The 27,224-nt window shown below is 37.3% G+C and overlaps 1 protein-coding gene across 2 annotated transcripts in view; it reads left to right on the forward strand.

Moving 5' to 3' along the window:
- The first annotated feature begins 1,683 nt into the window (after positions 1–1,683).
- The window catches only part of VIRMA (vir like m6A methyltransferase associated), a 60,891-nt gene continuing 35,350 nt past the window's right edge, over positions 1,684–27,224 (forward strand). For both annotated transcript variants that reach the window (XM_045805942.1, XM_045805943.1), the window contains exons 1-8: positions 1,684–1,840; positions 10,780–10,895; positions 15,230–15,316; positions 16,609–16,657; positions 18,386–18,554; positions 21,566–21,688; positions 22,222–22,494; positions 24,309–25,449. In XM_045805942.1, coding sequence (XP_045661898.1) covers positions 1,778–1,840; positions 10,780–10,895; positions 15,230–15,316; positions 16,609–16,657; positions 18,386–18,554; positions 21,566–21,688; positions 22,222–22,494; positions 24,309–25,449 — 2,021 coding nt within the window. In that variant the 5' untranslated portion in view covers positions 1,684–1,777. The remainder of the gene's footprint in view (positions 1,841–10,779; positions 10,896–15,229; positions 15,317–16,608; positions 16,658–18,385; positions 18,555–21,565; positions 21,689–22,221; positions 22,495–24,308; positions 25,450–27,224) is intronic.

Genomic DNA, 27,224 nt, shown 5'->3' on the forward strand with positions numbered 1-27,224 from the left:
ATAAATATACTACACTAAAGCAAGATATTAATAATTAGGGAATATCTGAACAGGGGGAAAGGGAATATATGGGAACTTTGATATTAGCTGCTCAATTTCCTGTAAGACTAAAACAACTCTAGGTCTCTAAAACGACCTGTAGTCTATTAATGGGGCACCTGATTGGCTCAGTCAGTTAAACTTCCAACTCTTGATTTTGGCTCAGGTCATAATCTCAGGGTTGCAAGATCAGGCCCCACGTTGGGTTTAGCGCTGGGTGTGGAGCCTGCTTCAGATTCTCTCTCCCTCTCCCTCTCCCTCTGCCCCTATTCCCCCTCTAAAATAAATAAATAAATCTTAAAAAAAAAAAAAAAAAGAAAACAGAAGAATGCTAGGAATAATAAAGATGAAAGCAAGAACTAGTTCTTTGAAAAAAGCAAATAGTAAAAGAGATGAACTGTTAGCTAATAGAGGAAACTTTATGAGGAAGGTGTTGGATGGAGATTTACTTTAAAAAATTAAAAAAATAATTTATTATTACATATTTCAGGTATACCAAAAGGCACAAACAATAATGAGGCATGCCTGTGAAACCATCAGCAATCTAAAGAATGAAACATAATCAAAAAAAGCATTTGAAGCCCCTGTGCACTTCTTGATTTCATCTCCCTCTAGTTTCCCATTATCTTTAAATTTTAGTGTTTGTCATTCCAGTGCATTTTGTAATTTTAATTTATATACATTCCCCCAAAAGTTATATTATTTTGCATGTTTTGAATCTATAAATGCTATTTTACACTACATATTCTTCAAACTGTTTGCTTAGCCCTGTTTTTCCATGTTTATCCATGATTTATCCAGATTATCCATGTTAGGAAACATGGAACTATTTCATTCTTTTCTACCTGCTGTATGCTATTGCATACATATACCACCATTTACTTATTCTTGTTAATGTCAATTAACAGATTTTTTGCAACTATTAAGTTTTATCATCAACATTCTTGTATGCGTAGGTACTTCTTGGGGCACATATGTGAGAATTATCCTAGAAGCAGGGTAGACACATGTAATTTTACTAAATAATGCCTAATCGCTCTCCCAAGCACTTGTGCCAGTTTTGAATACAAAACAGTTCCTGTTGTTCCAACGCTCATCAACACGGAAGCAGCGAGACTTTTCACTCTACACCTCTATGTTCATGGCATTTCACGTTATGCGAATCGCTCTCACAATAAGCCAGTGGGTTAGGCATTATTATTCACATTTGCAGATGAGAAAACAAAAAAATCTCTCCGTTTTGACACAATTTTTCTTTTTTCTTAAAAAAAAAGTCTTACTCTTCAATTCGCGTATTGAACCTTTTTCCTGTCAGCTCTGGAAAGGCTGCTTGCTTGGAAAGTAGCTTTCACTGGGCCGGGTGTCCAAAGCTGGCAGCGTTCCCTACCGCTCCTCCACCCTCCCTAAAGGCTCCTCCGCACCTCCCCATCCCAAGGCAGTCGTGGCTCTGCAACGCGGTAGAAGGACAGGGTTTGGACCACTGACGACGCCGTAGTCCCCTCCTTTTCTTCCCCCAGCTTCCCCGCCCCTCTCTGTGCTCCTGGGGCGCCCTCCGCCGCGCTGGAGAAGGCGGGGTCGGAGACTTCCAGCAGCACCACTCTTCCGGATAGGCCCAGGCTTGCGGCGCCAGAGCTCTGGTCACCGGAAGTGCTGCGGTCTCTCCCTCTCCTGAGCCGCTGTCGCCGAGGTTGGAGCGCTGCCCCGGAAGTCCTCCCCCTGTCCCCCGCCCGCGGCAAACATGGCGGTAGACTCGGCGATGGAGCTGCTATTTTTAGACACTTTTAAACACCCTAGCGCTGAGGTAAGGCTTCGCGACTTGATTCCGACCCTGCTTCTCGACTTGAGGACCCTTACAAAAGGTCATTAGGCGTGCCTCGACTTTTCCTTCTGCCGATTGCCGCTTTAACTCCTCACACACAGCCCCCTCCCCCCAGCTTGGGTGTGGGCAACCACGTCTGAGGGAGGGCGGCGGTAGACCCCTCATTTCCCTGCTTTCCGTTAGTTCCCCTTGTCTTTGACCGAGTTGTCTGCTCAGCTTGCCTTCCTCTTTTGTTGTTGTGCTGCTGTTCCTGTCAGCTTGGGCGTTGAAAAGGATCATGGTTCTCAGGTTTACCCCAGGTGGTGTTTGGGAGGGGTCTTGGACAGCTTGAGCTTGACAGTACAGGTGACTGAGCAGGTCACGCAGGCTTCATGGTTCCTAAATCCCTCTTCGTGGGTCCCCTTCCTAACAGGAGTTGTGCTGCCTAGATGTAACACTCGGTTTAGGATTGCGACGTTCTCCAGTTTGCCCCGAAACTTTAATCCTTATCTCTTGTTAAGATTTCACACAGTGGGGCCTGAAATACTTACACGGAACGACCTTTGCGTGGAGAGTACTTGCGAAGAAAGAATTGCAGTCAAACTGTACAGCATAGTTGCATTGTCGTTTTTGAGGGGTGAAGTGGGGGTCTTGGTGGAGTAATCGTTCTGTAATAACTTGAGCGCCCTTGAACGAATGCCTGGCCCTCTGATAATTAAATTGAATATAGCTGGTTAACTAAAGGTTCCCGAAAGCTGGCAACAATGAGCATTAATGAAGTCCGTAGAATAAAACAACCCAGAAGTCACATTTTAAAGCACTTTTACTTCTCTGGAGATAGTGATGTGAGTGAGTAGTTGTATCTTAATGCTTTGGCAAAATAAAAAGTTGACAACTTTGGTCTTCTGATTGTTTCAACGAATGGTTTATAGTATGTAAAGATCAAAACTTTGGAAACTTCAGCATGTTTTACAAACAATGAATGAATTTGCAGTCTCATTTCTCGTGGTTCGGTTAGCTGTGCTTGTTCAATGAGCATACTTCTCTGACTACTTCCAGCTAGGTTTTAGAAAACTCATAGAGTTAGTAGTTGGATCAGAATAAAGCTGTTATGTGTACAGTAATAGAGAACAATTAAAAATGAGAGAAGCATATGATAAATTAGTGGCATTCTAGTTTAGGAAAATCAGCATTCATTCACTTATATATTTAAGAATCTAGTGTTTCTTCATTCATTCTTAGACATTGAGGACCAGGAGAGGATAGGACTAATTCGGGCAATGACTAAGGGAGGCTTAGTAGAGATCACATTTGACCTGAGCCTTGAAGGAAGGCTAAGGGCTTGTGGGGGATATGGAACATTGAGTTGTTTGTTCCCAAGGCGTTTTAACTAAGTATTGGAGGTTAGGTCCACAAAATTCTGATTGAAGTTAGAATGCGGTAAGTATGTAAAGAAGCAGTGGGAATCCTTTGGGGTTTATCATCTTTTTCTCTTTGTCTCTCTCTTTAAAAGTAAGCTCTATACCAATGTGGGACTGAGATCAAGGGTTGCATGCTCTACTGGCTGAGCCATCCTGGCGCCCTAGGGTTTATTGTCTTTATTCCAAAGTGCCGATTTGTGTCTGACATGTTAGGACCCCAGTCAATATTTATTTAGCTCCCTTAGGTGCTACCAATAAAGGCTGTGTGATTTCAGGGGAGGGAGAGATCACTCTTCATTTGAGAATATCAGGTAAGACTTCATCAAGGCAGCTGGCATGTGAATTTGGTCTTTGGTGGAAGAGGAAATGTTCCACAGTTGTAGATAAGAAAGCAGGGCATTCATTCTCCTGGAGTAGTCAGTCCTCTGTAGAGAATGCCAAAAATCCTAATGTGAAGTGGCAGCTGGAGGGCAGTGTGAAGCCAGATCATGGAATTCCTTGAATGCCCAGCAAAGGAGTATGGACTTTATTTTGTAGGAATTAGGTAGTTTTTGAGCAGGCAAATTAATTGACTAGTAAAATACATTAAATCGATTAATTGATCAGTAATACCTAAAATGGTTCAGAAAAATTAGAGGTAGCAAATCAAGAAGAAAAAGCGAGATGTAGTGAAAGTTCCACGTTAGCAGGTAGGCAGTAATCATTGCCAGCATTTATTGAATGCTTATTTTGTGCAAGATGTAGTGCTTTGGAAATTTAAATATATTATCTTCAATCCTTTCAATGATTTTGAAAGATTCTGATCCCCAATTTATAGATAAGGAGAATGAGTGTGAGAGGTTAGGTGACTTTCCTAAAGGTGGCATAGCTGGATTAAGGCATACCAGTGCATATTTCCTGGCTCTAAAGCAGTGCTATACTGTTTCTCAGTGGGAGTAAGTAGGAGGGGATAGGCACAAGATAAATTTTGAATATAGAATTGACAGCATGGCAACTGATTGTGTGAGGAAGAAAGAGTAGTTAAAAATGATAGAGTTCCAGTTATAGAGACTAGAGAACCGGTGGGAGCATTGATAGAAAAGTCTGACACTGGGTATAAGGGGAACAAGATAATTTTAGTTTTTCCTGTGTTTAGTGGTACACCAGAGAGATTTGCTCAGTAGGAAGTTGGGAATCTGTTTTAACAATTACTTATGAAAAATACTTCTGAAGGTGAGGTATAGCTCGAGAAGGGGCAATACAAAGAAGAAAACAAACAAAAAACTCCCGAAATCCATTGCCCTTGCTTTCAGAGGAGTTTGTAATCTGGCAAAGAAGATAATTTATTTACATTTTCCAAGAGGAAATTTACTAAATTTTACTAAATGAATTACAAATTGTGTTTGTGGTTTTTATGTCACTTTTTAAAAAATAAATAACTTATTTTAGTGAATTTTGGTTTCATTATAGAAAAATAAGAAAGTACAGAAGAGCAAAGGCTTTCATAGTCCCACCTTTCTTAGTCCTAGCTATGATTAACAGCTTTTTAAATTTTTTTTCCAAATCCTCTAGTAGATACATATGTGCTTAAATGTATACACTATCACCCGCATTAACATACCCATAGTGTAATACTGTTTTGTGGTTTCTTTTCTCACCTTACAATATGTCTTGCATCTTTATAGATCAAGAGTTGTGCCTATATAACATTTTAAAAGTATACTTTATTTTAAAACATTGTCTTTTTATTATCACAAGGTAACACATGTATGAGGTACAAATTCAAAAGGTACAAAAAGGTATACAGTAAAAAGTATGTCTTTTTCTTATTCCTGTCCTCTAGCCATCCTGTTTCTTTCCTTAGATATTATATATAATACCATTTTTTTGGGCTACATAATATTTCTTTGGTAGTGCTATTACTTATATATTTTCGTACATTTAGGTTTTTAACTTCTTACAGTGATGTGTTTATTTTTTTATTTCTATTTTTATTTTTTAAGTAGGCTCTATGCCTACATAGTGAAGCCCAGTGTGGGATTTGAACTCATGACCCTGAGGTCAAGACCTGAGCTGAGATCAAGAGTTGGACACTTAACCAACTGAGCCACCCAGGCACCCCAGTGCATCTTTAATTATTTATTACTTTCTAGAGTGGAATTGCTGGGTTAAACTATAGTCTTACAGGAGTGATTGATGCTAGAAAATCCTACTTCATTTTATTTTATTTATTTATTTTTTAGAGAGAGAGTGGGGGGGCGGTGGAGGGCAGAGAAAGGGGTAAAGAGGATGTTTATTTAGTTATTTATTTATGTATTTATTTTGTGGGGAAGGAGGAAGAGGGAGAGAGAGAATCCCAAGCAGGCTCCGCACTCACTGCAGAGCCTGATGTGGGGCTAGATCCCATGACCCTGAGATCATGACCTGAGCCGATACAAAGAGTCGGGCACTTAACACACTGAGCCACCCAGGCACCCCAGTCCTACTTTTAGAGTTTCTTTAAGAAACCACTATGGAACTCAACTGAATAAAAGTAATAATGGAAGTGGTAGGAATAGATGAGATAGCTTCAGCTTACCTTTAAGGAGAGTATAAAAGAGCAGAGACAATATTTTCAAGGATAGAAGAGGGAGACAGCTATAATGTGACACACAGGAACTCTTTCTGAAGGTAAATGTGTTCAGAGCCCTGGAACTCGTCCAATTTATTCTTCACATTACTGTTACCTCCATAATCATAAATCTTTCATGATTTCCCATTGCCAACCTGTGTTCCTAGGTTTATGTACTCCTGTAGATATCTTTTTTTTATTTTTAAAATTTTATTATATTATTTTTTTAGATTTTATTTATTTGTCAGAGAGAGAGAGCACTCACACACAAGCAGGGGGAGTGGCAGGCAGAGGGAGAAGCAGGCTCCCTGCTGAGCAAGAAGCCTGAGGTGGGACTGGATCCCAGGACCCTGGAATCATGACCTGAGCTGAAGGCAGACACTTAACCAACAGAGCCACCCAGGTGTCCCGATATCTTTTTTTTTTTTTAAAGATTTTATTTATTTGAGAAAGAGAGAGAGCACACATGAACTGGGGGAGGAGCAGAGGAAGAAGAGGGAGAAGCAGACTCCCTACTAAGCTGGGAGCCTGATGTGGGGCTCGACGTGGGGCTCAGTCCCAGGACTCTGAGATCATGACCTGAGCCGAAGTCAGACACTTAACTGACTAAATCACACAGGCGCCCCTGTACTTCTCAAGATATCTTAAGCCCCTACTTCATTGTAATATTTTTAACTCTCTGAAAACACAATTCAATCAGCTTTTATTAAGCACTTATTAAAGTCCTTCATTCATTAAATGAGTTAAATGAAGCACTTATTAAAAGTCTTTCATTCATTAAATGAATAAGCACTATGACTGTAACAGTAAACTGAGACTTGGTTCTTGTCTTCTTGAAATACCACTCTAATGGGAGAGAGAAAAGAAGTGATTACAATTTAGTTTGATATGAGGCTTTGGATTCACAAGGAGAGGCACGTATTTAGACTTGCTCTGGCACAGCTTTCAAGAGAAAGTTGACCTCTAAAAGGAGGTGGGACAGAGGAGTGTGGGAGCAGAGATAATAGCATGAGTGGGGCATGAAGGTGAGAAAGAGCATGGTATGTTGGGGCTATAAATTTAGAGTGATAAGAAGAGACTGTACTTGTTTATTAGACAAGGAATTTGGCCTGGGGACATTAAGGAACAGGGGAGTGATACATACTTTCTAGAAGGACTACACTGCAATAGGAGAATGGAGGGGGACAAGGAAGAAGCATAAAACCGGTTAGGATCCTATTGCTGGAATCCAGATTAGTGTGAATAGTATCTAGAATTAGAAAAGTGACAGCATAATGGAGAGAAATACACAGATTTAAAAAAAAGATTTTATTTATTTGAGAGACAGAGAGAGCACGAGCGGGCAGGGGTGGGGAAGGGCAAACAGAGAGAGAGGAGCAGACTCCATGCCTGAGCAGGGAGCCCGATATGGGGCTCGATCCCAGGACGCTGGGATCATGACCTGAGCTGAAGGCAAACACTTAACTGACTGAGCCATCCTGGCACCCTGAAATACGCAGGTTTTTAAAGATTATTTATTTATTTATTTATTTATTTATTTATTTGAGAGAGAGAGGGCAGAGTGTGTGAGAACATGAGTTGGGGGGGCGGTAGGGGCAGAGGGAGAGGGACAAGCAGGCTCTCCGCTGAGCAGGGAGCCTGATGCAGGGCTTCATCCCAGGACCATTGGGATTATGACCTGAGCCGAAGGCAGACGCTTAACCAACTGAGCCACCCAAAGTGCCCCAAGAAATACACAAATTTGAGAGCTATTTAGAGGTTTAATCAATAGGACTTGATGTTTAAATGAATGATTTAGGTGAGAGAGAATGAGAAAGAAGCAAAGGATGATAATTGGCCATTGTGTGGATGGTGTTGTTATCTCCGATATAGAATATTTCAGTTTTGGACTTGTTGAGTTTGTGGTGCCAGAGGGACACTGAAGTGGAGATGTCTGGTTGGCAGTTGGTTATTGTGGTCTGGGGCTTGGGAGAGAGGTCCTAAATGGTGAGTTAGATTTGGAGTTGACAAATGGCAATGGATAAAAATTTTATTTCTTGTAATTTTATTGATTGTATTTAGCTACTCTGCCCTACTTCTCTTTGTCTCCCATTTCACCCTGTAGCCGTGGTGAACTATGCTTACAGTTTCTTGAACCTTCCAAGTTTTTGTTTGCATTCCTTATGTGCATGCTTCTCCCTTTGCTTGGAAAGTTGTTCCCTCTACTCCTTTGCCACCCATTCTTGTTTTCCTTTAAGACTTACTTAGCTCAGGTGCTACTCTTTTGGGAAATCTTTCCTGATACTCCTCTTTTCCTCCCCACAAATTTTTGCCCACAACCTGAGTTAGGTGAGTACTTCCTTTGACTTTGCTCAGTATCTTGTGTGAGTCTTAGCATAGCAATATGTGTTTGTCTACCACAATAGATAGTCTCTTCCTTAATGGCTGAAATTTATGTCTTTGTCTTGGTGTCTTTGGGACCTGGCATTCCTTGGAACATAATAGACGTTTAATAAATGTTTAGAAATAAATATTGAATAAAGGGGGTAGCAACTTATGCAGAAACTCTTCTACTTACAAACAAAATAGATTTTGAAAGGCTGTTCATAAAACCTTAAGTTCATTTTTTTTTCCCACCCTAACTACTAATACCATTAACTAATCAGTATAGGGTAAGGTAGAGGAGGATACAGTTAATGAACTTTGTTCTAAGTTTCCTTTGTACATATATTTTTTTAAAGATTTTATTTATTTGTCAAAGCAAACGAGCGAGAGAGTGCTCAAGCAGGGAGAGCAGCAGGCAGAGGGAGAAGCAGGCTCCCCAGTGAGCAAGGAGCCCAATGTGGGGCTTGATCCCAGGACTCTGGGATCATGACCTGAGCCGAAAGCAACTGCTTAACCTACTGAGAAACCCAGGCATCCCTCGTTTGTACATATTAATGAGAACTTATAACATGTAAGCAAAGGAGCTTCTTTATAGTACAATTTATAAGTAGAGACGTTCCTTACAGGGGTGCCTGGGTGGCTCAATTGGTTAAGTGTCCAACTCTTGGTTTCAGCTCAGGTCATGATCACAGAGTCGTGAGATCGAGCCCTGTGTCACTCTGTGCTCAGTACGGAGTCTGTTTGAGGTTCTCCCTCTCCCTCTCCTCCTCCTCTTGCTTGTGCGCGCTCTCTTTCTCTCTCTCAAATTACTGAAATCTTTAAAAAAATAAAAGAAGTTCCTTACAGGAAGGAAACATAGACCAAAGTTTGAGACAAAATGCTAATTTCTTTTATGTTTATCTGTTATAGTGTTTGTGGAATATCTACACTACATTTGTAATAATTAAGATACAAGTTCAGCTGCTGTCACAAAAGTCAAAATAACAGTGGATTTGATAAAATAGGATTTTCTCTCAATCTAGTTGTAAGATTCTAGGGCTGATATGACAGCTCCACAATGTCAGGGACCCAGCTTCCTTCTTTCGTGTTCCTCTGCCATCCTTAAGAGTATTGCCTGTATTGTCCAAGGTAGCTCACCCATACCATCAGTGTTCTAGAAAGGCAGCAGAATTTTGGAACTAGAGGTAGGAGTTTTTGAAGTCTGAACCTTCCTTTTAAGGACATGATCCAGAATTGCCTGCATCATTTCCATTTCTATCCCATCAATCAGAATTTATTTATTTCTTTATTTTCCATCGATCGGAATTTAGTGATCACATGTACACACTGGCTTCCAGGAGTCTGGGAAATCCAGTCTTTAGTTCACTTGTGCCCAATTCAGGCTTTGTTAGCAGAAGAGGAAAGTGAGTATTGGAAGACAGCAGTCAGCTTCATTTTGCATTCATCCTGTTTATTTTATATCTTTGAGAGTTTTAAAATGAATTTGAATAGTAAACATTATATTATTTTAAGATATTTATGCCTATATATTTAATCATGATCTCCGACTTTAAAAATGCAAGATTGGGAAGTCATCCTCTTTCATATTTTAGGAAAAACTAACTTGAATGGTCTTTTGGTCTGTTGATATGCATGATATTCTGTGCAGCTTTAAGAGAGACTCAGGACTCAGTCTTTCTAGATACAAATAACACGAACCGTTCTCATGAATTTTGATCACTAAGTAATCATAGTCAGCTGAACTGCTAGGAAAAGTTGATGTAAGTCCAAAAACAGTGTGACAAATTCCTTTTTAAATTATTGATCACAAAAGCTATCTTTGTCTGATACTGTATCAAATAATACATAGAAATAAGTGTATGCTGAATATAAATGCTATACATTTCTTTATTGTGATAAAGAGTTTGTGGATTCTTTTCTTTTTCAAATTTCAAGAAGGGTTTATCTCAACTATTAAGTACCTAAATGACCCCCTTTGATCTCTTGATATTAGTTGGTATATATTTAAATTAAGCTAATTTAAGCATAGATCCTCAGTCTCTTCTTTGTAATTCAGAAATTCAAAAATGGCAGAAAAATCTGTCCTGAATTCATTTGGCCGTGCAATCTGATTTGAACTGACATGGTAGTTATAATCTTTATTTAGTACATCTAGTTGCAGAAATATTAATGTTTGATTACAAGGTACTGCCCCAGGGGTAGCGGGTGTTAAGAAATATGCAGTATTTGTATTATATTACCTTTCTAAAAACCCAGTAAGTCAGGATTGTGAAAGGCATCTTTCACAGTAAGGGATTGTGGGTCTGTATTGGCTTAAGTAGAACGTCAGCAGAGAGGCAGATATGGTGCAGAAAATGTTAATACACACATGGAGAGATTTAACTAGGTACGTTTTATCATCAGCTATTTTCAAAACAATGATTTCTACAGTATTATAAATAATAGCACTGTTTTAATGATATGGAATTTAAGAATATTTTTGACATTCTGAAAGAAACAAATTGAAGATGAGTAAATTTTGAACAGTTTGCTTACAGTATGTCCTTCTCCTTCCCTTTTTTTTAAAGCAAAGTTCTCATATAGATGTAGTTCGTTTTCCATGTGTGGTTTATATCAATGAAGTCCGAGTCATACCCCCAGGAGTGAGAGCCCATAGCAGCCTGCCAGATAATAGAGCATACGGGTAAGTCATCTTTCTTTTTAGAAGTGTTTGTGACTAAAGATTGTCCTAGGCATACTCTTAAATATAAAAATTTAAGGTAATCTTTTGGAGGTAAAAAAAAAAAACGAAAAACAACAACCTAAAACTTTATTCAGTTATGGTTATATTATGTTACATTTAACAGACTATAGGCTTTCTGTATAATCCATGTATCATAAATATAAAAAGAGCAATTTTTTGATCTAAGTACTAGATGGAATTTTTTTCTTCATTTATTTTTTAATTGGTGAAATAGGTTTTTATTTTCTAAAATATTCTAGTGTGGCACAATCTGGTAGATAAAGGTTTTTTTTTTGTTGTGTTTTTTTTTTTTTAGATCAAGTATTTTTAACCTGTTTTTTTCCTTGAAAATAAATAAGAATTAGTCTGAATATTTAGAAATATATCTTTTATATTATTTTATAATATCAGTTTTCATGACTTAATGGTGATCTTCTTAGCCTGATACATGTGTCTTTTTATAAATTTTAGTTTCACATTATCCTTTAGTTGTAATTAGCAAGTAGTTGTTTGATGCTTTCTCTTTCTTAGGCTTTGTGGGAATAAGCAAAATGTAAGACATGGTCCCTGATGTGGTGTTGATAACTTCAACAGCTGACCTAAAACAGAGAAATTTGATCTTTGTTGTAACAAGAATAATCGTTATCATCTTATTTTAATTACATGAATTGGAAGTATAAGCCAAATTTTGGTTGTGGATGCATGAATATATATAATACATTTATTTATGTGCGTTTTTAGCTTATACTCTCAATACCATATTTCAGTATGTACGTGCTGTGATAGGTTAATTTCTGTTACTTGTAAGAGTTAAACCAGCTACTTAGTAGTCAGTGTTATGGTACAAGATTCAAAGTTAAAGGCTCATTTTTTCATAATTATGAAATGTAGTTGGCTATTTGTAAAAATAGATATAAAATCTTCAGAGGTTTTCAGGTCATTCAAAAGTAAAACACAAAACAAAGAGTGTTTAATGTTTATAATGAGAAATCATAATTTACCTCATATCTCTTTTTCCATGTTTAAGGAAATTAAAACTTATGTTTTCCTATAATTTCTTCCTATTTTTTCCTTTAAAGGAGGTGTGTGTAGAATGGAAAAGGTGGGAGAATGATAGTGTATCTGACAGTTTTCTCTAATTGTACTGCTTTGGGTCAAGGAAATCTGTTAGTTATCTATTGCTAAATAACAAATTATAGCAAAATTAGCAGCCTAAAACAGTAAACATTTATTATTTCACACTATTTCTGAGGGTCAGGAAACCAGAAGTGGCTTAGTTGGCTCAAGTTCTCTCATGATGTTATAGTCAAGATATAGGCCAGGGCTGAATTCTCAGAAGATTTGGCTGGGGCTGGAGAATTTGCTTAGAAGCTCACTCAAATGGCTGTTGTCAGGAGACTTCAGTTCCTTACCAGGAGATCTTCTGTATGGGGCTGCTCATGTCTCAGCATGGATTCCTCCAGAGCGAGTGATCCAGGAGTGAGAGAGCTTGCATATAACTTAATGTCAGAATTGGCATACTGTCATTTTTACCATATTCTGTGGATTACATATTCTGCTGGTATGGTGTGGGAGGGAACCACACAAAGGTGTGAATACCGGAAACGATTGGTCTTTGGGGGCTATCTTTGACACTGGCTAGCTCAGCAGGCAAAATGGATCTCTGCCATTGGCTGCAATTGGTAGGAGTATTGTTACATATTCCATCCTCTTTCTCTCTTCTGTTTCTTAGCTGGGGGTGAATGGCAGTTCATGTTTTAATAATTCCAAATACGAAATTATCAGGAACAACTTTATACATGATTAATATGTTATAGAACAGTAAAATGAAGTATTGATATAGTCATGCAAATGTAAGATGTCAGGAAATAATGTTAGAGATCAAGTGATATTTGTACAGCATACTTTGCAGTGGTGTTTTTCTCATTATAAAACTCAGAAATGTATAGGTAAAATTAAAATCCCTTTAATTCCTCCATCCTGAGAAGATCCTTACATTTGATGCTTTGTGTTTTTTTTTTTTTTTTAAGATTTTATTTATTTATTCGACAGATAGAGACAGCCAGCGAGAGAGGCAACACAAGCAGGGGGAGTGGGAGAGGAAGAAGCAGGCTCATAACGGAAGAGCCTGATGTGGGGCTCGATCCCATAACGCCAGGATCACGCCCTGAGCCGAAGGCAGACGCTTAACTGCTGTGCCACCCAGGCGCCCCTGATGCTTTGTGTTTTTTAATGTATATGTATATGTTTGTTTATTTCGTTATTTTTTGTAAATGTGGCATCTTATGTGAGGTTAGGTTTTAGAGTCAAGTTTTAAGATGAAAGTATAGTGCAGTCAAATTATTTTATTTTTATTAAAAAAAAAGATTTTATTTATTTATTTGTCAGAGAGAGAGAGAGCACAAGCAAGGGGAAAGGCAGGCAGAGGGAGAAGCAGGACTTGATCCCAAGACCCTGGAGTCATGACCTGCACCAAAGGCAGATGATTAACCGGTTGAACCACCCAGGCGTCCCACCACTGATTCTTTAAATCACTTTTCAGTGACTGACATCTGAGTGTTTGGGGCCTCAAAAGTAAAGAATTTGCATTTGAACCCTTTTTCCTTTCCTTGAGGTATTGAAAGCCAGGGTCTAGTTTGAAGAAGGATAGGAGGGAAAGACTAGAGATGTTGAGCACATATATAGTTGAATTTGGGTAACATAAAGGTATGCTACTCTGATCTAACTGTACACTATTTTGTGTATTTATTATACTTAACATTACATCAGGACTACTTTCACATCATTAAATATTATTTGAAAATATGATTTCTAATGTTTGCATAATCTAATGAATGAATGTACAGTAGTCCCCCCTTATCCACGTTTCACTTTCCGGGTTTCAGTTACCCGCGGTCAACCGCAGTCCAGAAGCAGATGATCCTCCTTCTGACAGATCGTCAGAAGGTCAGTAGTAGACTAACGCTAAGTCACAATGCCTGTGTCACTCACCTCACTTCATCTCATCACAGAGACATTTTATCATCTCATATCACAAGAAGAAGAATGAGTTCAGTACAATAAGATATTTTGAGAGAGACCACATTCATATAACTTTTATTATGGTATATTATTATAATTGTTCTATTTTATTATTAGTTGTTAATCTCTTACTGTGCCTAATTATAAATTGTAGGTTTATATATATATTTATGTAGGTACATATATATGAGAAAAAACAGTATATATAGGGTTCAGTACTATCCATGGTTTCAGGCATCCATTGGGCCTTGGAACGTATCCCCTGTGGATAGCGGGGTACTACTGTACTGTAGTTTATTTGGCTAGTTTCCTGTGTGGGGATCATTAGGTGTTTTTTACTTTTCAAATTACAAGTAAGAGTATGATGAGCATCCTCTTGAAAAAAATCTTTGTATAACAATGTTTCCATAGAAACACTTCCTAGAAAAAAAGTATTTCTGGATCAAACGGTGTGAACATTTTCACATTCTCCTGAATTTTATTGCCATATTGCCTTTCAGAACAATTGCACCTGTTTTTACTTCTATCAGTGCATGAGGGAACCTGTTTGATATACTCTGGGCATTACACTTTTTACCATTTGGATTTTTTGTATATAAGCAATAAAGTATGTGGTATTTAAAATCAAGGTTTTTAGTTGAGTCTAAGGAATTTCAGCCAAGGGTGAAATATATATCAAGTAAGATTTAATTCTAACACAAATTAAATAGGGTTTATACTTAACTATATAAATCTACAGAAGAATCAAAATATTTATGTAAATTGTTGCTACACAAATAGGAACTTAGGCTTTAAATCACAATTTAGGGCTCTGATGCTAAAATTATTATGATCTTGTATTAATGTGGGCTAAGTTGAAATCAAATTGTAATTATATAATTTGAAGTTAGTTAACTCCTGATTCTTTTTGCTAATGGAAGGGAATCATGCTATAAATAATTATGAAATTAGATGTCACAATTAATTAGCATTTGCCCTTATAATACATTAAAATTTAAAAATATTTACGTGTTATTAGAATCGTCCAAGTAGCAGGCTAAAGATACTTGATTATTAAAATTTCACTTTCAGTGATACTCAAAGTGAATAGTTCCCTACTTGAGAATGGATATGAATAAAATTATGGAAGATACTATAATTAACTGCATATTTTTATTTAAATCTTAAGATAGAATTCTGCAATTGCTCTTCAATTTGTACTTACTTTGTGTTTTGTTTTAATTTAGGAACTGATTATTGCCAAGGCTGACGTTTCAACTTTGTTTTATTCACAGGGAGACCTCTCCGCACACATTTCAATTAGACTTATTCTTTAACAATGTAAGCAAACCAAGTGCCCCAGTTTTCGATAGGTTGGGAAGGTATGTACCTACTAGGTAATTTTACCAGAAACTCAGGAGTTAATAGGCAAACCTTTTTATTCTTTAGATAGAAGAAAAGGATTTATTTGACCAGTTGGCATTAGTAAAGAAATGTCAAGCTCTTAGGAAGATGCTGAGTTTCTTTGTAAAATAAAATTTTAAATGTATGAAACATTAGCCATCTTTTGTTTGCTTTTTGTTGGTGTATACATTTCTTATACATACCAAATGATTTGATAATCTTATTTGAAAAAAATTGCTTTTTAATTTCTTTAAAAGAACTGTATAAACACATTGAGAGCTAATAATTTGTGTCTTACATCACACTGCTACATAATAAAATTCCGTAGTCATATTTTGTAAAGTGAGAATTTTGTTAATAGAAACCCCCATGTTGGATTATTTAATACATGCTCAGTATTATTAAAACTAGTTGTTTTGATATCTGCAAAATAATTGACCATTAAATGAGTTTATTTAGAATTCATTTATAAAATAAAATTTAAAGGTGGCTTAAAAATGGAAACATTTCTATACTTGTCTAGGAAGTTACAGTTTTTTAGATTTCACTTGTATTTACTTGATCCTTCACTCAGTTACTATTATGTTGATAATTTAACTTTAAAAAAAAAAATGAAGGGAACCTAGATAGTCTGAAGCAGCTGATTTTTAATATTATAGAATGTTTTTATGTCAGTACCTACTTAATAAATTTAGGTACTTTTCTCTATTCGGTTCCATTATACATTTTTGGAAGGCTGTAATGCAGTGGTTCTCTACTTTGGCTGTATATTGGAATTACCTGGGTTTTTTGTTTTTGTGTTTTTAACCTGGGATGCTTTTTAAAAAAATACTGATACCTATCCTCATCCCAAACTAATTATTATTATTTTTTTAAAGATTTTATTTATTTATTCGACAGAGATAGAGACAGCCAGTGAGAGAGGGAACACAAGCAGGGGGAGTGGGAGAGGAAGAAGCAGGCTCATAGCAGAAGAGCCTGATGTGGGGCTCGATCCCAGATCGCCGGGATCACGCCCTGAGCCAAAGGCAGACGCTTAACCACTGTGCCACCCAGGCGCCCCCCAAACTAATTAAATCAGAATCTCTGGGGAGTTTGTTTTATACTTGATAACTTTTTGGGGGGAGTAAATTAAAACTAAACTTTGTGGTTTATTGAAACAATAATCTAGCATTTGGTTTTATTAAAACATAAAAGTTTAGAAAGACTTCTTCATGAACTGTGATGTTCAGTGTTTGAGCCTATATATTTATTCCTACTCTTTTGGCAGCCTGGAATATGATGAGAATACTTCTATCATCTTTAGACCCAACTCAAAGGTAATTGCAGAAATCAGTTTTCATCTTGTTCCTACAGTTTGTTTTCACTTTCATTGAAAATTTTGTTCTAAATGAACCAGTGATGCAGAATATCAGCCTATTTGGTTCTAGTGCTGCAGGTTAACATCATTTCTTGTCTGATTCCTCTTGTGTCTAGAAGCTATTTTAAAATGGAGCAAAGGCAATGTAATGTCATTGTCTACCCATAAAGCTCTTTCTTCCTCTAATTCTAATGTGAGTCAGGAAGAGGCCAGCATTTGTGCTTTCTCTTCTTTCCTTTAGGTGAGCAAGTTCAGAAGATGACAGGAAGGTAAATTGTTATTAGATACTACTGTGCCTTAAGTTTCTTAACAGATATGTATTTTATATCTCTTCCTTTCTTATCAAAAGTATGCCTTTTTTCTTGATTTACAAAATGCCATTCTGAAAGCATCTAGAAGAGCTAAATCACGGGCAATCAGAAATATAAAAATAACTGTGATCTAATATGGGACTACTCAGCCTGTTTGCTTTTTTGGTGGGGATGTAGGTATCTAATCCTCTACATTCTGTTTAGACCAAAAATTATCTTCCTTATCTCTTAATTTGTCTTCCAGTGGGGCTTCTGTTTAGAATCTGTTGATCCCTGGGATAGTCTTTGAGCCTTTCTTCTGGCCCCCAGTTTCCCTTTACTGGAGTTTACTAGAGTTAGCAAGGAAAATAATAATTTCTTTCTTCCTTATGCCTTTAGAAGGGGCCCATTACTACTTATTACTTCATCTTTACTCAACATGGTAGAGTGGAAAGAGCTCAGAAGTTAGGGGCTTTGTTTTCTAGTTCAGATTCTTCTGCTGACACTCTGATTTTCTTACTTGTGGATGATATTCACTCCGGCTACCTTATAGTTATTGTGAAAATACGGCAATTAATGTAGATAAGTATTGAAAAACAAAAGAAAATATTGAGGATTGATGGCATTGATAAAGTCTTTGATCTTTTTATTTATTTTATTTTATTTTTTTTTAAAGATTTTATTTATTTATTCGACAGAGATAGAGACAGCCAGCGAGAGAGGGAACACAAGCAGGAGGAGTGGGAGGGGAAGAAGCAGGCTCAAAGCAGAGGAGCCTGATGTGGGGCTCGATCCCATAACGCCAGGATCACGCCCTGAGCCGAAGGCAGACGCTTAACCGCTGTGCCACCCAGGCGCCCCAGTCTTTGATCTTTTTAGGAGAAAGTTTCTTTGCAAAAATACTTTAATACTTCTGGTTACCCTTAGTTTTTAAATACAATGTGGGTGTTTGAAATATACCTGCATGTATGAGTTGGGCATGTAAAAAGAATGCTGTACAATTTTATGGACTTCATAATTCTTTAGGGAGGGCACAGTTTGGGCCTTTGTGCACCGCAACCTCTAACTATTGGGGTTTAATTTATTAATTGGCAGTAACTCCCACTTAATTTTGTTCTCTCTCATTTTTATTCTCTTGATTGGGAATCTGGTTATGCTTTTTTGAACAGAGTTGACATCAGGTATCAGACAGGGGAGATGTAGTCTTGAGACAGGTTTAGGCAATTCTGGAGGGCCATTTGAAAGCTATGCCTTTGGGTAAATTTCCACCAATATTGACCTTTGCAGTTTCAGCATACTTTTAAAGACTTCAGTTTAACCACAAAGTAATTTGATGTCAGTTTACTTTTGGCATATTAAAACATTAACTTGAAAGATATTTTCCCCCAACAAATTAGGTGAATACTGATGGTTTGGTGTTAAGAGGCTGGTATAATTGTCTGACACTGGCAATATATGGATCAGTGGATAGAGTGATAAGTCATGACAGAGACTCTCCACCTCCACCACCACCACCTCCACCTCCTCCCCAGCCACAGCCAAGTTTGAAAAGGAATCCAAAACATGGTGAGAATTTTAAATTTGTCTTTGTCAGTGACACTTATGTTTATTATAGTAGGAAAAGGTAATTCAAATAGCTCTTTCACCCTTTGAACCTTCCTTAAAACTTGAGAAGATATCATTGTCAGTCTCCCAATTCTTTCCTGTAGGAGTTTCTTTTTATGCTGAGTGGTTACATTTTATTTTCTTCCTCTAGTTTCCTAGAATGCTTTTTGAATTGACCTGAGGTTTTTTATTTAAAATATGTAAATGTAATCCAGTGGTTACTCATGGTTTAATATCAAAATTACCTCCGAAGAATTTGAGGAATAGGCAGTAAGTTTGGTATATATTCTTAGAATACTCATGTATTTTTTTTTTCAGGAGTGCATTTCAGATTTGGTTAGATGTCTAAATGCAGATTTTTTCCCCCATTTTTTTAAAGGATTTTAGTTATTTATTTATTTGAGAGAGAGAGAGAGAGAACATGGGCGGGGGTCAGATGGAGAAGCAGACTCCCTGCTGAGCAGGGAGCCCCGATGCGGAACTCAGCCCCGCGACTCCAGGATCATGACCTGAGCCGAAGGCAGTCACTCAACCAACTGAGCCACCCAGGCGCTCAGATTTTCCCCCATTTTTGAGAACCTTTTGCTCATTAACTGGAGGCGAGAAAAATAACTCTATTAAATTTCAGTGGCTTTCCTTCTATAAAGCAGGTAGCTGGACTTCTGTTTCCCAGGATCTCTTCTCCTTATTCCAGTATCGTTCACCATAAGCTGTTGAAATAAGGAGATTCAGGAATACATTTTGAAATTATAATTGAGGTAACTAGGGAAAAGTATTTTGCTTTACAATGAACATTTTATGAGCCAATAAAATGACCTCCTCTTAAGCATGATGTAGTGTGGTGTGAGCTCTTTGTCTCTGATAGTCACACACTGTATTTTCATCTCTTTTCTTTTTTAAAGATTTACTTATTTATTTTAGAGAAGGGAGAGGGGCAGAGAGGGAGAAAGAATCTTTTTTTTTTTTAATTTAAATTCAGTTGATTAACATATAATGAGCTGAAACCAAGAGTCGGGATGCTCAACTGACTGGGCCCAGGCCCCGGCGCCCGGCACCAGTTTCATCTCTTTTCTTAAATCTTACCTGCTCAGTAAAGTTAATCTTTCACTTTTCTTTTTTAAAGACTTACCCATTTATTTTAGAAAGAGAGAGTGAAAGCTTGGGGCAGAGGGTGAGATGGGGAGGGGGCAGAGGGAGAAAGAGAGGGAGATCCTGAGCAACTCCCTGCTGAGCATGGAGCCTTACAACATGGGGCTTGTTCTCAAGACCCATGAGATCATGACCTGAGCGAAAACCAAGAGTCGGAGGCTTAATCGACTGAGCTATCCAGATGCCCCATCACTTTTCTTTCCCTTTCTCTTTCTCTCTCTCTTTTTTCTTTTCTTCTCTTTTTCCTTCCTTCCTCCCTCCCTCCCTTCTTTTCCTCCTTCCCTTCCCTCCCACCCTCCCCTCTTTTCTCTTTCTTTCTTTCTTTTGATTTTATTTATTTGACAGACAGAGAGAGTACAAGCAGGGGCAGTGGCAGGGAGAGGGTCTTAATCACAGTGCCTAAATATATAGTGGCTACTCAAAATTTTTGTTTAATTTACTGACTTGTTTTAAATTGACACTTGTGCTCATACATTTTCTGTATATGAATGTATGTATGTTTTTAGTTTTTTATTTTGAAACAATTGTAGATCCATAGGAGGTTGCAAAGAACTGCATGAGGAAGTCCTATACACTCTTTCCCCAGGTTCCCCCACTGATAACATCTTTTACAACTGTAGAACAATATCGAAACAAAATTCTCTAAGAGCTTGTTCAGATTTCGCCAATTGTACGTGCACTTGTGTGTGTGTGTGTGTGTGTGTGTGTAGCTGTATGCAGTTTTATGTTATATATAGCCTTTCATAATCAAGTATCTTGATTGTACCATCAAGTTATTCTGGTGTTATTCTTTAATAGCTACGTGCGTGCCACCCATCCCTAAGCTTTAGCAATCACTAATCTGTTCTCCAACTCTATAATTATATTATTTCATGAATATTACATAAATGGAATCAGGTAGTAGGTATCTTTTTGAGATTGGCTTTTTCCATTCATAATTTCTTTGAAGTTCATCCACTTTGTTGTGTGTATCAATAGTTCATTCTTTTTTATTGCTGAGTAGTATTACTTAGTATGGATATATCATGGTTTATTTAACTGTTCAACCCCTGAAGGACACTTAAGTAGTTTCCAGTTTTTGACTTTCGCAAATATTATTCAGCTGTTATGAACAGCTTTTTGTGTACATCTTCCTGAGGAAAGTAAGTCTTCATTTCTCTGGGATAATGCCCAGGAGTATATTTTAATATGTGGGAACTCACAAATTCTAACTTTTTTTTTTTTAACATTTTAATGATTTTTTATTATATTATGTTAGTCACCATACAGTACATCCCCAGTTTCTGATGTAAGGCTCGATGATTCATTAGTTGTGTATAACACCCAGTGCACCATGCAATACGTGCCCTCCTTACTACCCATCACCGGTCTATCCCATTCCCCCACCCCCCTCCCCTCTGAGGCCCTCAGTTTGTTTCTCATAGTCCATAGTCTCTCATGTTTCATTCCCCCTTCTGATTACCCCCCCTTTCTTTATCCCTTTCTTCTCCTACCGATCATCCTAGTTCTTATGTTCCATAGATGAGAGAAACCATATGATAGTTGTCTTTCTCTGCTTGACTTATTTCACTTAGCATTATCTCCTCCAGTGCCATCCATGTTGTAGCAAATGTTGAGAACTTGTTCTTTCTGATAGCTGAGTACAAATTCTAACTTTTATAATATAAGTTAACTAGTAAAATTTGTTAGATTTTGGGAAGGAAAAGTTTATCAATAAATTCCGAAGATGAAAAACGCAAACAATTAACAGCATTTTTGTCATGCATTCATTTCACTTTGTTTTAATAATTTGAAAGTTCTTTTTTTGTCTCTATTAAAACTAGCTGATGGGGAGAAAGAAGATCAGTTTAATGGAAGCCCTCCAAGACCACAGCCAAGGGGACCAAGAACTCCTCCAGGACCACCTCCACCTGATGATGATGAAGATGATCCCATACCTTTGCCAGGTATGAATAAAATCAGCACACCCCCCACCTTGATTAGTGTTATAGTGCTTTTTGATTAAAGGAAGAAAATTAGATATAGGTAATCAAATCTTGATGAATGCCCCCCACCCTTTTCCTGTGCAGTGTTTCCTTGTGCTTTTCTGTTGGCAGGTGAACTTGTTTAAAAAAAAAAAATCAGTTCATTCATTTGAAGCTGTACCAACATTGCTTTGAAAATAAAGTGCTGTAGAGATATATACAGAAGAGTACCAGTTAAAAAAAAAAGCGTTATGTATTGGGAGAGATAATAACCTGTGTACTTTTTAGCTGAAAAGAAAAGGGTTAGTTTCTGGTGTTAGAACATAAAATAGTGTACTTTACACAGTACATACTCTTAATATTTTTAAAAGCAGGTGATTCTACAGCTTTTTTAAAAAGGGTATTTATGAGCTAAATCATCCAAAGTGTCATTAAGTAGCTGTAGTATCCAGTCCTGCTACCTCATGGTATTTAAACCAGTAAAATAATCTGTCTCTTAAATCTCAATTTTTCAGTGTCTGGTGATAAGGAAGAGGATGCTTCTCATAGAGAAGATTACTTTGAACCCATTTCTCCTGATCGGAATTCTGTTCCCCAGGAAGGGCAGTATTCTGATGAAGGAGAAGTAGAAGAAGAGCAGCAAGAAGAAGGAGAAGATGATGAAGATGATGTGGATGTAGAGGAAGAAGAGGATGAAGATGAGGATGATCGCCATACAGTAGACAGTATCCCTGAGGAGGAAGAAGAAGATGAAGAGGAAGAAGGTGAAGAGGATGAAGAAGGTGAAGGTGGGTTATATTTATTAGGACTTTTTGTTTTTAAGTACTAGGAACTAACTTGATGTAGCTTTGAGCAGTGCAAGAGAATTTAGAACAAAGATAAATGGCTTTCAAGAAACTCAAAGGATAGAATGTAGCTGGGCCTCAAGACTTGACTAGAACTGGGAACCCATTTTTTGTTTGCTTTATGTTTCTACTTTATTTTCTCTCTGTCAGCTAACTGTTGTTTCTCTGTTCACCCCACAGGTTTAATCTCCTCTTTTTAACCAACCAGCCTAATCTACCCGGCTGTATCTCAGTCTTATTTGCATTTTCCTGGGAGAAAGGTTGTTTGGCTTACTACAGTATCAGTTGCTCCTTGGTACCATCAGTTTTGGCTAGGGAAGCAAGATCATGTAGCAAATACCTGATGATTAGAGATTTGGTGGGCTGTTTTTGGAGTAAGGAGTGGTGCTATAAGCTGGATGGAATTCCTAAAGATGTCTGCCATCTAGATACTCTAGCAAAATGCTATATTTTTAGAAATTCAGGGAAAAAAATTCAACTATACAGGGTTGTATGATAGCATGATGCAGTACTCTGATTAGGCTTTACTTTTCTTTGAAAGCGAAAAGTGAGAGATATTCAAACTAATTGACTCTTTATTTGTCCAAGAAATAGCATGTAATGTTAAAGCATTTATGTAAAATGACAGACAAACTGCCTTATTTTTTTCTAAAATAGTGAAGGTAAGGATGATTTTACATGAGAGTAGATTTTGGTATCACAGGGGCCCCTTTATGGACTAGAAATAGTTAGGTTATTGAGTGATACTTTTTTAGCCTCCCCCATTTCCAGAGTAGCAAATAATACTTTTTGTACTTACTGTATTTGGCAAATAGTAGTTAGATTTCAGGCAGGCTTTTTCTTAATCATTTTTGTAGAAAAGATGAGAGAAAGAGGCTGGTTTATTTGGTCTTTAATAGAAGATATCTGGCTTAACCCGGAGTCAGGCCTCTGTAAGCCCTTATCTTTTCAGATATCATAAGTATATGGCTAAGGCTAACTTGTTTTGAGCAAAAGAATGTCAAAAGATGGCTGATGCTGGAGAACATTTCCTTTTCTTACATAAACTGTTACTACTCTTGCCAATTTTCCCACAGCCAGGCAATAGCAGTATTAAAAAGTAAAACCATATTTTCTCTCTAATCTTATTTTTTTTGAAATAGAGGAAAAAGTTGCACATGTATAATGATAAGAAAGCTCTGTTTTGGCCCAGCTGAGCATTTTCAGTGATCAACTTTTCCATAAAAATAAAATGCAGACCTAAGAAACTGTGTGATAGGTAAACGAAGAGAAATGAAAATTCAGGAATATGAAATTAATGTTTAAAAAGAACTTAAAGTGTTTTCACTGAAAATATTTGGTTTAGTTTTGTGATTATGGCATTATTAGTTAAATTTAATCTTTCCCTTCAATTTTTTTTTCATCTTAAAAATACTTAAAAATGCTCTCATGAGGCTAAGGTTAATTTCTTCCCTTTTGAGAGAGGTATTTTTGTTACTTTATGACATTTCTAATTTTATTTCTGTAGCAGAGTTAGTTGTAAAGTTGAACAGATAGAAGACTTTGCTTATGAAGTTTCTCATTAATTCTATTAGAAATTTAAAAATGTTGGTAATTGTCAGTAAGATGTTGGGGCAGAAGTTAATTTTGTTGAAAAATCATTAATTCTTATTTTTTTGCCATACTACTAAATAAAATATATTTTTTTGATTAGGTAGATTTTTTTTCATTAAACGACAGTGATGTAATATTTAAATATTATTCAAACTGATTTTCAGGGGATGATGGTTATGAACAAATTTCCAGTGATGAAGATGGAATTGCTGACTTGGAACGTGAAACCTTTAAGTATCCGAACTTTGATGTTGAATACACTCCTGAAGACTTAGCTTCAGTTCCTCCTATGACATATGATCCATATGACAGGGAGCTTGTACCACTTTTATACTTCAGCTGTCCCTACAAGACTACTTTTGAAATTGAAATCAGTAGAATGAAGGATCAAGGTCCAGATAAAGAAAATTCAGGGGCAGTAGAAGCTTCAGTGAAGTTAACTGAACTGTTAGATTTGTATCGGGAAGATAGAGGTGCAAAATGGGTAACAGCTTTAGAAGAAATTCCAAGTTTAATAATAAAAGGATTAAGTTATTTGCAGTTGAAAAACACAAAACAAGACTCTCTTGGCCAGTTGGTAGACTGGACCATGCAAGCTTTAAATTTACAAGTAGCTCTTCGCCAGCCCATTGCCTTAAATGTCCGACAACTCAAAGCTGGGACCAAATTAGTGTCCTCACTAGCAGAATGTGGGGCTCAAGGAGTCATGGGATTGTTACAAGCAGGAGTAATCAATGGATTATTTGAGCTCCTATTTGCTGATCATGTCTCATCTTCCCTTAAGTTAAATGCTTTTAAAGCTTTGGACAGCGTGATTAGTATGACAGAAGGAATGGAAGCTTTTTTAAGAGGTAGGCAGAACGAGAAAAGTGGCTATCAAAAACTTCTGGAGCTCATACTTTTAGATCAGACTGTGAGAGTTGTCACTGCTGGTTCAGCTATTCTTCAGAAGTGCCATTTCTATGAAATCTTGTCAGAAATTAAAAGACTTGGTGACCATTTAGCAGAGAAGACTTCATCTGTTTCTAACCACAGTGAACCTGATCATGACACAGATACTGGACTTGAGAGAACAAACCCAGAATATGAAAATGAGGTAGAGGCTTCAATGGATATGGATCTTTTGGAATCCTCAAATATAAGTGAAGGGGAAATAGAAAAGCTTATTAACCTCCTAGAAGAAGTTTTCCATTTAATGGAAACTGCACCTCATACAATGATCCAGCCGCCTGTTAAGTCTTTCCCAACAATGGCACGTATTACTGGACCTCCAGAAAGGGATGATCCATACCCTGTTCTCTTTAGGTAAGACATTTTTGGTTTGGGAAAATATATTTCACAGATCACTGCAGGCAATTTTATGTGGTTGATTTTGTTTTTTTAAATTTGTAAGCAGTGCATATCTGTGTAAGGATATTCTATATTTCAAAATAGATAGTAGTGAAACTGAGAGTATACTACTGTGGGAAACCTATATTTTAGTTAGCACTTAAAGTAGTAATAGCGATTTAAGTTAAAGAGAGTGATAAGCACATCTATGAGCAAGAATAAATGAGGAATTGTAGAGTTGTTTCTGGGAAGGTGGTGTGGTACAAAAGGATGGCCCAGGAAGGAGAGAGCTTTTCTGTGTGAACCTGTTTGTACTTTATCTCTCTTACATTGCAAGTTAAATTTATATTTTACTAATTTAATTTTACAGACCTGCTTAAATATCTTTAAGGTTCCGTTAACCACTTATTTATGCTCTCTAACTCTATTTGTTGTTGTTGTTGTTGTTGTTTTAAGTAGACTCCATGTTCAATATGGGGGTTGAACTCGCAGCCCTGAGGTCAAGAGTTGCATGCTCTACTGACTGAGCCAGCCTGGTGCCCCTATCTGACTCTGTTTGTTGGTACAGTTTTGCCATTATTATGGTCAGCTCCCACAGTAGACTTTTAAATTTTGTTTTAATTTTTGATACTTTTTTTGCATTTTGCCTGTATATACTTTTCTAGCTAATGGGAAAATGGCATTTTTATTATGCTATTCCTTATTTCTGTGATTAATTTTTGCCTTGATTTGGGGCATACTGCATTAACAGAAAATGGGGTACTTGTCCATTCGAAAATCTGTACCTATCCATTCCTGTTTTTAGCTGAACTATTAGATCTTGCCTTAGTTTCTTTTGGGAACAAAAGATGGTAATGGTAGAGCAAGGTCTGGTAGGAGATGAAGTCAAGAGTACAAGTATAGGGGTTTGGCTTTGAACAGAAGAAAAGAAATCTTATGTGTGTACAGATTTGTTTTATGGAGACAGTAAAGGAGCCAAAGCACTTTGCACTGATCACTTCATTTTTAGTAAGGTAAGAGGCGAGGTCATAAACTGAGGATAACTGAGGGTAGTGACTCTAAGGAACGGAGTAATGCTTTCAGGCACTGAAGGGAAACTGGTAATTAAAGGGTTATTAAGTATTTTCTCCTCCGTAACTGGAGAAGGTACATTTAGGTATCAGACTTGAGGAAATAAAGGGCCTTGAATGCTGTGCTAAGGAATTTGGTTTTTATTTTTATTTTATTTTTTAAATTTAATTAAAAAATGTTTTTTAAAGATTTTATTTACTTATTTGACACAGAGAGAGAGAACACAAGTAGGGAGAGCGGCAGGCAGAGGGAGAGGGTGAGGGAGTTGCAGGGTTCCTGCTGAGCAGGGAGCCTGACATGGGGCTTGATCCCAGGACACCAGAATCATGACCTGAGCCGAAGTCAGACTTTCAACCAATTGAGCCACTCAGGTGCCCCTATTTTATTTTTATTTTTTAAAAAGATTTTATTTATTTCCAGAGACCGTACAAGCCCCAGGGGAATGGCAGGCAGCGGGAGAAGCAGGTTCCCTACTAGGCAAGGACCCTGATGTGGGACTCGATCCTATGACCTTGAGATCATGACCTGAGCTGAAGGCAGACACTTAACCGACTGAGCCACCCAGGCATCCCTGGATTTTGTTTTTAGAATGTGGGAAAATCTTGACTATTTCGGAGTAGTAGATGTGATAGGATCAAAGTAGTATTCTAAGATTATATGTTGTAAGATGTATTGCAATG

The sequence above is a fragment of the Ursus americanus genome, chromosome 9 (assembly GCF_024610735.1).
Source record: "Ursus americanus isolate L20-20 chromosome 9, mUrsAme1.1.p, whole genome shotgun sequence".
NCBI lineage: Eukaryota > Metazoa > Chordata > Mammalia > Carnivora > Ursidae > Ursus > Ursus americanus.